Source organism: Rosa rugosa, chromosome 2 (genome assembly GCF_958449725.1).
Source record: "Rosa rugosa chromosome 2, drRosRugo1.1, whole genome shotgun sequence".
NCBI classification, from domain to species: Eukaryota; Viridiplantae; Streptophyta; class Magnoliopsida; order Rosales; family Rosaceae; genus Rosa; species Rosa rugosa.
Window position 1 is genome coordinate 36323243 of NC_084821.1, and position 14873 is coordinate 36338115.

The 14873-nt window shown below is 37.9% G+C and overlaps 2 protein-coding genes across 2 annotated transcripts; both read left to right on the forward strand.

Moving 5' to 3' along the window:
* The first annotated feature begins 11209 nt into the window (after positions 1–11209).
* LOC133733976 (uncharacterized) lies at positions 11210–12435 on the forward strand. Its single transcript, XM_062161637.1, has 2 exons — positions 11210–11410; positions 11648–12435. The coding sequence occupies exons 1-2, from the start codon at positions 11275–11277 to the stop codon at positions 12046–12048; spliced, it is 537 nt and encodes a 178-aa protein (XP_062017621.1). The 5' UTR covers positions 11210–11274; the 3' UTR covers positions 12049–12435.
* A 1324-nt stretch (positions 12436–13759) lies between these two features.
* Positions 13760–14635, forward strand: LOC133730693 (uncharacterized). Its single transcript, XM_062158239.1, has one exon. It carries the CDS (start codon positions 13760–13762, stop codon positions 14633–14635), a length of 876 nt encoding a protein of 291 aa, XP_062014223.1.
* Positions 14636–14873: the final 238 nt, after the last annotated feature.

Consider the following 14873-nt stretch of genomic DNA (forward strand, 5'->3'; position numbering starts at 1 on the left):
TATACGTTGTACACTTCTCTGTAATACGAGCATTCTAATTGAAGCTTGAACCACTCAAGCTAATCAAATGGTGCACTCATATATATAAATGTATCCCCAGGCAAACCAGTGTAATGTCGACAAAGGTAGTTATGACACACCATGTATGGAGGCGAATATGAGAACTGAGCATGTGCATATTAAGCTGTAACGAGACGGTTTAAGATGCAAATGCAACACACAGTTTCTTACAGGTGCAGACTTCACTCCGCTACTTCGGTGACGAACTTCACTTCATAGTAGGTGGTGGCTGTGATGGCGTTAAGTAATGGCCGAAGCAAGTTTTAGGTAGCAAGTCGCTGCAGTTTCATTACAGAATCTAGGATCCAATTTAGTAGCCCGGCAAGTCCAACGAGCTAATTAATTATACCTAAACAATGACAGTTGTGTATGTAAAACATGAAGCAAACAGATGAGATCTTGATGTGTAGACGAGGACGTTCAACCTCCACCGTTAAAGTGGTCTGACCAACCTCTGAAAGTGGAAATCGCATTAATTCATTCCAGCCTAAGTTGGTTGTGCCCCGCTACTGCTGCTAATTAACCCTGTCGTGATTTCATTTATTATCCTTTGCGGTGGTGCAGCTCATATCATTCCAGGTGTTGACGTTTTCAGCTTCAACTTCATGTGCATGAACTTGAATTCTATAGATTGATCTGATCTTGAAGAATGCCATTTTTTCATCCTCTTCAACTGTATTCTTCGACGTACCTATCAGTTGGTGCAGCATCATTGCCGGGATTATTTTGTATGCTTGATGGTCGATGGTGTAATGGAATTAATGTTACGTAATATGTCTCCCCATCTTTAATTTGTTTGCGATAATCGGCTCATCGTTGTTTAAGGTTTAAGTTTAACTTGCAAGTTACAAGCATTCAAAAGTAATTAATTATATCAGTTGCAATTGACCCCATAGTTCGTTTACGCTCAGAGCCGGACCTGACCTCATGTCAGTGAGTCAGCTATTTCAGGTCCAGTATCTCGTCGGGCCAATTTTTTTTTTTTCTGGGTTATTTAAAAAAATTATTAAGTAAATAAAATGTATGTTTTCTTACTAAACAATAAGATTGGTTTTACTTGGCGAGAAATTTTTCCATACTACGGTCACACCACTTCATTCGTGTGACGTTCCTATAAAACAATGACACGTGGACCCTTACGGTTTAGTCATCTATATCTTTTTTGCCGTCTTACGGCACGTTTTCTACTATATATTTCTCTGTTAATGCAAATCTTGAAGGACTGAAACACCAAGCTCTTCTATTTCCAGCATGGTTCTTCTACTGTTCTTAACTCTACCATTAGTCTTTATTTTAGAAACCTTTTGCTCTCCATGAACACCGCATTTCTATCAATTGTTAATCTAAAGGTCCATAAATGGGTCTGCATCGAGGTGTAAATTACTTGTGATTGTAGAAGATGATGGGATCTGCTAACACAAATTTTTAAATCCACCAAAGCAGGGTTTTAATTCCCGGTGGGTGGGTTGGGGTCGGTTGGTCACTATGGCCATGAGTCGAAGTGATCCAATTCATGCTGATGTTGTTCCCCAAATCGTCGCTTATGAGGCTGGAGATTTCTCCCATGTTTATATGGAAGAATTAGTTTGATTTATTTCAAGTAAAAGCTATGCGGACTGTTTTGGGCTCAAACACCGACCATGGGGTTTTCCCAAATATAGTTATGACCTAATGATGGAAAAAACATTCATCCATCATTGAATTAATTAGATAACAAAATATAACATGTTTGCTGGGTAGAGTTGCAGACTTCGTTGATAGGTATGCAATGGAAGAATAGGAGGACAAATGTAGACGACAAAAGAAAAAGAAAAAGAACAAAAAATTTGACGGCAAAAGTGAAAACGTTAGGTGACTACACTTAGGTTTCCACGTGTCGTTTTATTATAGGGACGTCACACAAATGAGATGGTGTGACCGTAGTATGTCAAGTTGCATTCCTTTCTTTTATGTTACCCCTAGTCTAGGTTTGAATTCCCTTTGAGTTGTGTATTTATTATTCTTTCCAATTTTTTTTATTTTTCTTTTCAATATCTTTTTTGTAAATATATTTTTTTTCTTTTCTATAAAAAATGTAGACCCATTTTTATTTTTCGCCTCAAGCCTCAAAATCTCAAGTCCGGCCATACGCTATATTAATGTGTCGTTTTGTCATGATAAACTTATTCAATACCGTGGTAGACTGGCTCTATTTGTACGTAGAGATTAATTCATGGCATTTTCCGGCTTTTAATAAACACCACAATGAAGAGTCCTAGATAGTAAGATATTCTCTGATCACCTCTATCACGTGAACTAGCTAACACCACATCCATATAAGATGTTTGCAGAGATCGAGTCGTAGTATAAAGTAGAATCCACCACATGGGTGGGTACCTCTTAACTCTGTTATACAGATGTATTGTAAGAGATGTAACATTGAAGCCAAGAGACCGATAATATTGATCGAGTTATTGAGGTGGATCACAGAGGATGTGTTCTAGTTGAGAGTACGTTCGTTGAAAAATTGTGGTGTCAATTAATATTGAATATCTGGACTGAAGGAAACCCATCATCAACAACCATTTCATATTTTCTTCGATGGTGGTCAGATTTTCAACAAACATTTCCTATTTTCTTCGATGGTGGTCACAGACAGTACTGCCTTGCTTAATTGCATATTTCTCGTGGTGGTGCCCAACCTGGCCATCAATAAAAGTACAAGCTAGCTTCTACCTAGACAGATATACTACCAAGTAGTATCCATATAGATGGATATATACATTCTGCTCGTGGTTGTTAAAAATCTTTTCCCTCTACGATTGGCGATTAGCTAGACTTGATATTGTTTTTCATTCTTTTTGTATATATCTTTTTTTTGTTCTTCTTGTATTTATGTACTAGGCTTCCGAAACCTGAAGACCATCTTTTCAGGAGTATGCATGCTCTGGGGTTGTCTAGGGTACCTTGATGTAGGTCATATCCTTATTTTTTTACTTTTTTTTAATAAATTAATGTAGTGGAAACATACTGAATTTGTTAACAGGTTATCTACTTAAATGTTGATATGTGTCATTTTTAAAAATAAAATTTACCATATTAACAACACATTGTATCTTGATATGGAATATTGTTCAGAAACATGTAACAAATATTGTCAAAATAATAAATTACACCTAGTACAACTAAAATTACGACTTATGACCACACTTATTCTGGTTATTATAATTGAGTGGTCAAAGATGTAAATATCATAGTTGGACAACTTTTATCAAATGGAGAACATTAATTATCAAATGGAGAACCTCTTTACAATACTGAGTACTTTTGGTCTAATATTAATTTTACCATGTTGATAACACAAATGTTGTCAGAATTGTAAAATGGTTGATAATCTTGTAAATGATGTAGTTTTCGAAGTAATTACTACAAATAGAACAAAAGTTAGCACTTTTACATCAATTGTTGGGGGTTGTGGTAAAATGTGTAGTCATTGTAGTAATTATTTCATTAATGATAAAAACATAAAGATTTACCACTGTGACAACAAATTTGTTTTCACACTCGTTAAATTGTCCATAAACTAGTACATTAGAGCATCTTTAGCAGACTCTCTATTTTGGCTCCTTAGTTATTTTGGAAAGCATGTTTAGCTTTTTATCTATTTTAGCAGCTGCACCAGACTCCTAAGTGACTCTCTATTATAACTTTTAGTTATTTCGCTCCTAAATATAGAGAGCGAGATGAGGCTCTCTATAATTTAAAACATTCCTTTTAAGTTATTTTATGTAATTTACAAATACATTTAAACTATTTAATCTTCATTTAAAAAATAATATAAATTCAAAACTAGCTAAAATAGAGAGCATTGATGCAGATGTATTTCTAAAGTGGCTAGCTAAAATAACTTTTCAGCTACTTTGGCTAAAATTTGACTCAAAAATAGCTAGCATTGCTAAATATGCTCTTTTAGGTGGAGTAATTACTACAAATAGAACAAAAATTACCACTTTTACATCAATTGACGTGGATTGTGGTTGTGATGCCCCGGAAATTTGTAATTATTTTCCGAGGATTTTCGGAATTTAATTAGTGGTTATTGGACGATTTCGTGGCTCGTGAATGGAGCGGAAGTGTTTCGGACGAATTATTAGTCGAAGAATATGGTTTTAGGGGGGTGGCAAAGATTGATTTTTTATACGTTGGGTTTCTCCGAAAACTTCCTTCACGAGAGTTGTAGAGCGCGTCGATACGAGTTCGTGGACATGCGGAACGCGAAAATCGGAGTTCGTATGAAGAAGTTATGATGGATTGAAAATTTGGGAAATTTCTATAAATAGCAAAAAAATCCAGATTATTTCATAAATCCCAAACTTTTCCCTTTTTATATTTTCCTCCCCCAAACTCTCCGTTCTCTCTCCTCTCCCACGCGGCAAACCCGCTCGACCCAACCCGACGCCAGCGGCGCTGTCGTGCATCCTCCAGCCACGACCCGGCCATCCCCAAGCTCGCCTCGAGCCGCCCAGCCGCTCCCTGCCATCACCTTGCACCGCCGCCGCACGCAGGGCTAGATCGAAGCCCTTCACCGAGCCCTAAACCCGACCCGGCCGGTTCTCCTCCACGCCGGCGTTGCACGGGCCGATCCTCTCAGTTTTGGGTTGTCCTCCTCCTCCTGATCATCCTCATATCCTCCTTGTACCATAATTTTGAGTGTACAGTGGTAGATCAAGGTTTGAAGTTTTCGACGTCCCTGATTCGATCTAGGATCTGATCAGACGCACGAGATTGATCCAACTTCCAGGCTTGATCTAGGACGTCTAGACCGAATCTCACTTAGCTCCTTGTATGAAAGTGGTTCATCCCTTCATTTTGAACAAGTTTGTAGTTGATGACTTTGGCATCGGAGGTGGTTGATCCGGCGTTGACCGCCTTGGTTGACCACAATCTGAACCACCACTTGTGGCGACGCGTCAGACCATATTTTTGTGTTCTGTTTTCAGTTTATGCATCTACGCATCGATACGGTCGTTTTGATATATTATAAGGTTATTTTGGAGAAAGTTGATGCATGTTAGGGTTTTAGGGTTTTCGATTCGTTTCGGTTTTCGATCCGTGAGGATTTGGTCATCTGATTGACTTGTAGTTTTGGTATTTGGATCGTATAATTATTCCGGAGACCTCGAGTGGTCTCGGATGAAGTTTTGTCTCAATCGGGATTACTTTCTGAATTTTAGGGCAAATGGAGTTCGAAATATAATCGTTTTCGATTCGTGGACTAAGTTAGGATCGTGTTTGATTAGGTGATTGACGGATCGATAGGTGGACGATTACGGATCATTGTTTTTGGGCTGTTGAGAAGACGCAGCTGGATTTGAGGTGAGTAAATCTTACGGTGTTTCGGTTGATAATTTAGTTACGTTTTAATTTAGTATATTTAATTGTTAGCATGAAAAATCGTATTTATCGAAATAAATGATTTGTTTTAAAATATATGAACTTTATCGACAACGGTTCATGGGTAGGTTAAAACAATGTTTTGATATAAAATGATTTTCGAGAAGAATAATTTATAAAACTATAGTTGGTATTAGTGGTCATTCCTGTGTGAATGACTACGTATATATATATTTACGTGGAATATATATATTGGATGGTGTGACATTGGTGAAGTTGTGTTTGAGAGTGTGATTAAATATATTGTAATACCAAAGTGGCGACCAAAGTGGCGATAGTTTATAAAGTAGTACCAAAGTGGCAATGGTTTATATTGTAGTACCAAAGTGGTGACCAAAGTGGCGATAGTTTATACAGTAGTACCAAAGTGGCGATAATTGATGTAATTGTATGAGTGTAGCGGTATACAATTCATCATGTGTGTGATTGATGTAATTGTATGAGTGTAGCGGTATACAATTCATCATGTGAGTGATTGATGTAATTGTATTAAAGGAGTATTTGGAGTTGATGGGTGATCATCTACTTTAGTCAAAGTCGATGGGTGAACATCGACTATCGACTTTAGTTTGGAGTTGATGGCTGATCATTGACTTTAGTGTGAGTTGTTTGACTTCTTCGTTTATTTTCCTCTTCCTTTTCCTTCTTATTGTTGAATTTTATGTAATCTCCTGAACTAAGTTATATGCAGGGATTACTGTTTTTTGTATTGTTTGTTTTAATGTAAATTCCTGAACTAAACTCCATGCAGGGATTTATATGATTTCTATTGTTTGTTTTAATGTGATTTCCTGAACTAACTATATGCAGGGATTACTAATTGTTACCTAGAGTGATTGTATGTTTGGTGGTAATTTGTGGGTTAAATGTTGTTGCTTTAATTTATCTCACGAGTTGAGAAATTATAAGCATGAGTGATGTGAGTCACCTTAATTGAGTTTACTCATACGGGCTTAAAAAACTTACCGGGTTTGTTTTGTTCAATCCCGGTGCACTATTCTATGGTATAGCGGTTATTCCTGCAGGTGAGGACCACCAGGGCTGAGTACAAGGGCGTGGTTGCAGCAGTGTAGGTTCAGAACCTATTTTTGTTAGTGTGCTGCTGTTTTTAGTATGCTCCTAGCGAGCGTGTACATTTGTATAGCAGTTCTCTAGAGTTTTGTATACACTGGTTGATGTGATATTCGACTTAAGTGATCTAGTCCTTATTGACGTTTGTTGTTGCTCATTTTTATTTGAAAAAAGTTTCTAAGTATTTTGGGCATTGGTTAAGTTATCGCGTTTCGGATTTGAATTTACTTATTCAAAATTCGGGGCGTGACAATGGTAAAATGCATGGTCATTGAAGTAATCATTTTATTAATGATAAAAACATAAAGATTTACCACTCTGACAATAAATTTGTTGTCACACTTGTTAAATTGTCCATAAACTAGTATATAGGTTGTAGGTGGAGCAATTACTATAATTAGAACAAAAAGTATCATTTTTATATCAATTGTTGTAGTTTTTAGTATATTACGTCGAATGAAAGTAATTACAACGATGGAAATTACACAATATATTACTTTAATTACGTAAGGGAGAACTTCATTACACCAATGAGGATATACATGGTTTTAGTCAAAATATAATGGTTTACCTATATGATAACACATTGTGGTAACATTTGTGATTTAGTTCAAAAAATAGTAATAACAAGTTGTACGTGAAGTAGTTACTACATCTATAACAAAGATTATCTATTTTTACATTAATGGTTGTGGTTGTCGTAAAATGCATGTAAAAAGAGTTATATTTGGTTAAGGAAACTACTTATGATATAATTAATTAATTAAATTTTTTTTTTTTTTGAATCAATCCATCAATGATTGTATTACTCAAAACTCAAGCCAGAAAGGCCATTACATACCCCTCCGCTACCATTTACAGATAGGCAAGAGGTTGTGGAGATAACACATGGTACATAGTGCTAGACCAGTCATTTGACATGCAGTGCTCACTTATTAAAGCAAGCCTATTAACTACGATAAAACTAGGACATAGTAATAGGCATAGTTCATAACAAAACTAAACTTTCTCCTTGCCCTTACTGCTCGGGCTAGGAGATTTCTTCGAGTACAAGAGACTCAATACTTCCTCAGCAGGGACCTTTTTATTAGATGGTTTTTTGTTTTTTGCTCCAAGAGGTCGACCCCTTTTCTTCTTGATACTACTGTTCTCCATCTTGGCGGCTTCACTGGATATTGTTGCAAGAGGCATCATCACCTCTTTTGGAACCAACATGCCTCCCGGAGTCTCAATGAGTCCCAGAGATTTGGCCGTAATCTTGGACGAAAACTCAGGTACCTTGACTTTCTTGGTTGTTGCTTCCCGTTCTCTGTTGCTTTGTAGCTCCTCAAAGAAGAACTTTAGCTTTTTTGGAGATGTGAATGGGGAGGCAGGTCTGCTCCTCTTCACAGTACGCTCACTGTCCACAGGTACCAGTGCCAATGTCTGATTTGCCTCCTCGTCCTCTTGTGTCATATTCTATCTCAGTTGTGCATGCTTGATAACAAGAGGTCGACGACCTCTAGGGGTGTCCATGTTACCAAATAGGTTTCTGGCAACCGGAGGCATATGCAGTTGGGATCCCTGAAACTTAAACATTCCATGAGTAAAAAAATGCTCCTTGAAGCCAGGAAAAGGGCTCACCAGATCCAAGCGTGGAGGAGCAGCAGTGGAGGGATCAGTTTTTGGTGGAGTAGCAACCAAGCAACTCCCATTGGCATGGAAGATCAGATTGCATTTGCGACATCTTCCAATGAGGTTTTCAAAGAAGAAGGCTATTTCCTCAACCACACCCGGTGCCAACTTGAGGGTCTTCTTCAGAATGAATGGTTTTGTGATCTCATGGGCAACATGCACTCGAATTTTGCCAGAAGTGTCAAACAATTTCTGATCTAGTTCCAGAAAACGACCCGCAATGGACGCCACATTGATAATTGTTTCCTTAACCTCCAAAGCCGGTGGAATGTTCGTGATCTTCACCCAGAAGAATAGGGTTTCCATCTTGACAGCCTGGATCGATGACAATCCGTCGTAATCCTGCAAAAGCACCGGTGCTTTATTGAAATACCATGGTCCACCCTTGATCACTTTGTTCTTATCCTTTCTGAGATCGAAGGAGATCACAAAACGCTTCTGAGGAGATCACCGGTGCTTATGATATAATTAATTAGTAATAAAGACTATTTAACTAATACTAATTACGTGAGCCTAGGTAAGAAGGTTTTGTTTTTAATATAGAAAAAAAGTAATTGTAAATTGATAATCAAGTATTAATCAAATATTAATTGGCTAATGATAAAATTAATTAGTAATAAGAACTATTTAACTAATAGTAATTTTTTTTTGAATAGAAGAGGTCATCCATTATGCAGCTCAGCAAGCAGTACAAAAACGATCCCCCCCCCTATGGGGGCGACAGAAAGAACCGTTCCGTAGAAACTACTACAAAGCCAACCCTAACTAAAAGAGCAAACCAAACTAGTAATCTCCTAGTACACCCACCTTCTAGGATTAAGCCCAAACAAAGAAAAGTAGAGCCCTGAGAAATTAATAAAACGCCCCAACGGATCGGAGCCCAACAGGGTCTCTCTTCACTTTGCGATCTTTTCTACTCAAGTAGACAGAAAAGAAACTAAAGCCTCCTCATAAAAAATAAGAAAGCCCACTTTTAAAATGAAAATAAAAAATAAAAAACCAGGACCCAATTGTGCCCATATTAGGCCCAATATCTTGTTTGGAGCCCAAACACTCAGCCCACTTGAAGCCCTAGCAGTTGAGCCGCCACACACCCAAGCCCTAGAATCAACACCGCCACAGATGGCAATGTCACTGCTTGAACAGCCACCCCCGTCGTCGTATCTGCCACTACTGCTGCAGCACAAGCTGCTGCCAGCGTTCAAGCTACCAGCACCCTCCACATGAGAGTACATATCCGAAACCTTCCCCACCGTCATGCTCGCCGTCGTCAAATCCTCCCAAGAGTCGGGCACACCCAAACTAGTCCCATCGCCCACAATCGCGATCAAGAACCATGCACATGGAGCGCTCAGATCTCCGGGCTCCTTCATCCACTCTGCAATCCGAGCAACCGAGACCCCATCTCGACCAAATCCACCTCAGGTTATCACCGAGCATACCACGCAATCAACGCCGCCAACCCCAATTGCAATACCCACATCCGCAACAGAAATATCACCAAAACCTAACACCATCACAACATCATCGCTACCCAAAGCAAAAAGAAGGAGAATAAGCAGCCTAGAGGCCACCATGGCCACCATTGACAAGCAATGAGGAGATACGAGAAGCCGCCGCAAGAGGTAGTTTCTCAAACCCTAGCAGAGCTAGTCGTATTTAATACATGACTTTAGGAAGACTCTGAGCTTATTAACTAATAGTAATTTGGTGAGCCTAGGTTAGAAGGTTTTTTTTTATTTATTATTTTTTTTAGAAAAAAAAAACATAAATGTCAATTGATAATCAAACGTTAATTGGCTAAGGGCTAAATAGGTTATCAAATTTTAAATATTTTGGACCATTAAATATAATCCAATGGTCCAAAATATTTAAAAAATAAGTGTATGGCAAACACCCGGGTACCTAAGAAAATTCTTTACTTACAGGAGTATGCTCAAGTAGGAGCTCGCTTTGACCATATCGATCGATTATCAGATTGTTGTGTGACAATAAGAGATCGTATAGGAGACTAGCTATATATGAGCTAGACAGTGCTGCAGTTCGATGCTTTCATCGACGAGCAGCAGGTAAATTACCTAAGTCAAAGGTACATCAACCACCAGACTCCAGTGAAATTAATGTTCTAAAAAAGAACAAAAGAACAAAAGAAAAAAAGAAAAAAAGAAAAAAAGAAAAAAAAAAAAGAGAATATATAATGGAGTAGTGCACCCATTAAAATCCGATGCATTGGTGGATTTGGGGTGTGGGATTTTTTTTTTTGTCTTGAGTTGAAAAATAAATATGATTGCTTCTTTGGGGATCCTACAGATAGCAAGCTACCTCCAAATGGATAATCATGATTTACATTAGTCAATTTATAGTTGCCATGTTTCTTTTTTCCCTTCCTTTCTTTTTGTAGTTTGATAAGTTGAAATTGTTTATATACGGACCGGCAAATTATAAACACTATCATCTGTGTTGAAAGGGGCCAGGAAAGCAATGTTTTAAGAAGTTACCCATATAAACTGCTAGGACTTGACTGAATGAACTACACCACAGAGTAGAGCACATATACTCCTGGATGCATATTTTAGCTTAACTAAGTCTACTGGGGCTGATCATGGAAAATACACAGCCGACTAAGTAAAGCATATGACTGACGTAAAATAAATTTGAAGTGTGTCAATCAGGACCAAAGGTTCAAATGTGTGCTAGCTAGGGTGAAGAGTCCCATTTCTTATGGTGTCTGACCTCATACCGCTAATTAGTTCATAGATTGTTACATATCTCATATATCTAATCTGATGAAGAAGGTAACAAAAAGAAAAAAAAAAAAAACCACAAAATATCTGAGCTGGCCGGTGTAATAAATCCCTCTTGGGAAAATAGGTGAAAGCATTTGATCATCACCAACTAGAAAACTCACCTACTGGGGCTTTCCATTTATTATGGTCTTGTTCTGATTCCCTATTTATATAAGCTGCACTGGAGTCATCTTTTGTTCATATCAAGTTTGTGGAGTACTTGGTTCTGCACTGTGTGTAATTTTCTTCAATGGCTGCTCTGTCCGGCTTGGTCCTCCCAACACTTCTCTTTGCATTGTCTCTTGCAAGCTTTGAGCTCTCCAATGGCCAAGTTCTGAAGGCCAAAGTCACTTGCCTCGATTGCCACAAGAATTATGATTTTTCAGGTTCAAATATCCTTTGCAAGTAATTATATATAAACATAGTTTTCTTCCACTTTGCCTAGCCAAACTTATATTCATGTACTTTAAAGCACTTTTGGAAGCCATAGAAGAGAGCTAAAAGTGCTTTCTGGGTTATGAATTTCGAAGAAACACTATATATCCAAGTAGTGAAGTGTGAAACATTTTAATGGACGTTTCTAGAGTAGACCAATTCTAACTGTTTTCTGGTTTCATTTTCAGGTATTAAGGTTTTAGTGAAGTGTGCTCAAGTCAAGAAGCTGTCTATGGCAACCACAGAAGCTGACGGATCTTTCGAGGCTAAGCTCCCATCCGACGACTCGAAATCTCCCGCAGCTCTTCACTGCCTTGCCAAGATTCTTGGAGGTACAAACCAGCTCTATGTCTCAAGGAAGGTCGTGGTATCCAAGATTGTGAAGACCCATGACTCTAACTCCTACACCATTTCCACTCCTCTTGGTTTCTCCACATCATGCCCCTTGAGTATCAAAGATCAAGCGGCTTGTAAAGCCAAGAACGAGTTTGGTTCATCCAAGACCGTCGATCTACCTCTGCCGCCAGAGTGGGGTTTGGCACCTTCTAGCTTCTATGTTCCTTTCATCCCTATCATAGGCATACCCTAAGTAAAAATGCTTGTGGGTAAGTAATATGGGCATCTCGAGTGAAATATTCTCTCGTCGTCGCAATATAGTCGGGTCATATGTTATATTGCTGGTGTATTGTATATTGAACCATGCATGCTACTCTTGTCTTAGTTGTTTTCTATGGGTTTAATTTTGCTTTCGTTTTGAGTGTGTTCTTTAATTAGAACAAGCTACTGGATGGAAGCAGAGACAGTTGTGTTTCTTCCCAATAGTTTTAAATCCATAAGATTATTATATATAGTGTGAACTCGTGTTTCTTCCCTATAGTTTTAAATCTATAAGATTATTATATATAGTGTGAACTCTTGTTGTATAAATGAAGTAATTTTATTTAATTTGTACTTAATGAAGTCTTATCCTGCTTTATTTTTGCTTCGTTATAGATGCGTCTGTGCATCTTGTTATGCTTTCTTATTTTCTTTCGATGTTTTTGCATCGCTCCATGTAACCTTCAATATTACTTAATATAGTTTGTCGTCTTCATTTCAAAAAAAAAAAAAAAAGTCTTATTTTTCATTATCTTTGTTCTCCATGCCGATATCACTAACGTCCTAAATGTTCTAAGCCTTTATTGTATTATATTAAATTCTCCATTGAAATTCACACTTCTAATTTTACAGTTCGTAGCTCTCATGTTTCTTTTTTTTTTATAAACTTAAATTTTATTTTTAGTAATTTCTATTTTATTATTTTTTTTTTATAAAAACTTCAACTTAAAAAATCTAAAGAAGTGTGGACTGCAAATTAGATAGTGTGAATTTAGATTCTAAATTAATTCAGCTGAGGATGAAAAAAAGACTTAATGTTGTACATGCAACAGTTTTAGTTTTTTTTCTTTTTCTTTTTTTCCAATGAGAAAAGAAACCTGAATAGAAAATCTTGAAGTCTAGAGGCAAGACCATTTGTATATTCAATATAAGCAAAAGCACATGCAACAGTTATTAATCCTGACATTTGTGAAGTAATAAATGTGTTTCCTCAGTACCGTTGAGGCATAAATTTAGTTTGGTAAAGCTATCATCATCAACAAAGGAAATTACACAATATGGGATAAATTTAGTTTGGTAACGCTATTGTTTTTACATCAATTGTTATAGTTTGTGGTAAATTATGTCGACTGAAAGTAATTACCACTTCGACGATGGAAATTACACTATATTACTTTAATTATGCAAGGGAGAACTTCATTACACCAATGAGTACATACATGGTTCTAGTCAAAATATAATGGTTTACCTATATTATAACACATTGTGTAACATTTGCAAATTAGTTCAAAAAGCAGTAATAACAAGTTGTACGTGAAGTAGTTAATACGTGTAAAACAAAAATGATCTATTTTTACATTAATTATTGTGGTGTCATAAAATGCATGTAAAAATAATTATATTTGGTTAATGAAACTACTAATGATATAATTAATTAGTATTAAAGACTATTTAACTAATACTATTCTGTGAGCCTAGGTTAGAAGGTTTTTGTTTTTAATAAGAAAGAATGTAACTGTCAATTGATAATTAAGCATTAATCAAACATTAATTGGCTAATAATAAATACTATATTTACTTTTAGGGAGTTATTATTTTCTTGGTTCAACTTTACTGGAAGGCCAAAAAAAACCCTAAGGCCGCCGAAACCCTAGTGTGGCCACCAAAGCCGTGCTATTGTCTGGCACTGTTGTGATCTCACAATGCATCAAGGAAACGTACTGGTGTGGAATTGTAGGGGGATTGTTAATCTCGAAACCCAGAGTGCGCTTGTAGACATTGTACAAGCCAAAAAACCTACCCTTATTTTCTTGTCAGAAACCTGGGCACCGAAGAACTTGATTGACTCGCTCACCAGGAAACTGGGTTTTAAAGGGGGTTTTTGTGTGCCTCATGAGAATGATTCTCAGGGACTTGCGTTGTTGTGGAGTGACGAGACCCATGTTGACATTCGCACATACTCCCCGAATCATATTGATGCAGAAGTTGGGAAACCAGGAACTGATTTGTGGCGATTTACTGGTATATACGGGGTGGCAGCCAGGGATGGAAGGAATCGAACTTGGTCCCTCATTGAAACCCTTGCTGCTCAACCTTGCTCACTGCCTTGGCTAATGGCAGGGGATTTCAATGAGGTCATGTCCAACGCGGATAAATCTGGAGGCCCTCCTAGAGCAGCTGCAGCGATGGCAAGGTTTCGTAGAACTATGTCAGTATGTGGTCTTATCGATATGGGATTTGTAGGAAGCAGGTTTACATGGTCAAATAGGTTTACAAAGGAGCGTTTGGATCGGGGGTTCCAATCCATGCAGTGGAGGACCAGATTTCCCTTCAGTCGTGCCGTAACCCTACCCCCGTCTGAATCAGATCACATTCCTATTTTGATTGAAGTTAGTGATGAGCGTTTAGCACGGGGTAAAATCCAACGCAGATTTCGTTTTGAGGAAGCTTGGTATGGCCGACAAGAGTGTGACCAGATTATCACCCAAGAGTGGGCACAACCTACCACTGGCAATGCTTTAAGGCAATTGGGACACAAAATTAAATGTGCGGGCAAACGGCTTATGGAATGGCACTAATCTGACTTCAATAAACAAAAAGGCGAGATGCGTGTGATCCAAGAAAAACTGAATGACATCATGAAGCAGCCTTTCTCTCCAGCCCAGTATGAGGTACAAAGGCAGTTGCATGTTCAGTACAGTCAACTCCTCTCTCAGCAGGAGAAATATTGGAGACAGAGATTGAAGGCCCTGTGGCTTAAAGACGGGGACCGGAATTCGGCTTTTTTTCATAGAAGAGCCACCAATCGAAAGTGTA

Excerpts from the sequence above, each read along its gene's own strand:
- LOC133733976 (XM_062161637.1), top strand. The coding sequence starts at position 11,275 with ATGGCTGCTCTGTCCGGCTTGGTCCTCCCAACACTTCTCTTTGCATTG. Across the intron at positions 11,411-11,647 it reads CAAGAATTATGATTTTTCAG|GTATTAAGGTTTTAGTGAAG; the intron begins GTTCAAATATCC and ends TTTCATTTTCAG.
- LOC133730693 (XM_062158239.1), top strand. The coding sequence starts at position 13,760 with ATGCATCAAGGAAACGTACTGGTGTGGAATTGTAGGGGGATTGTTAAT.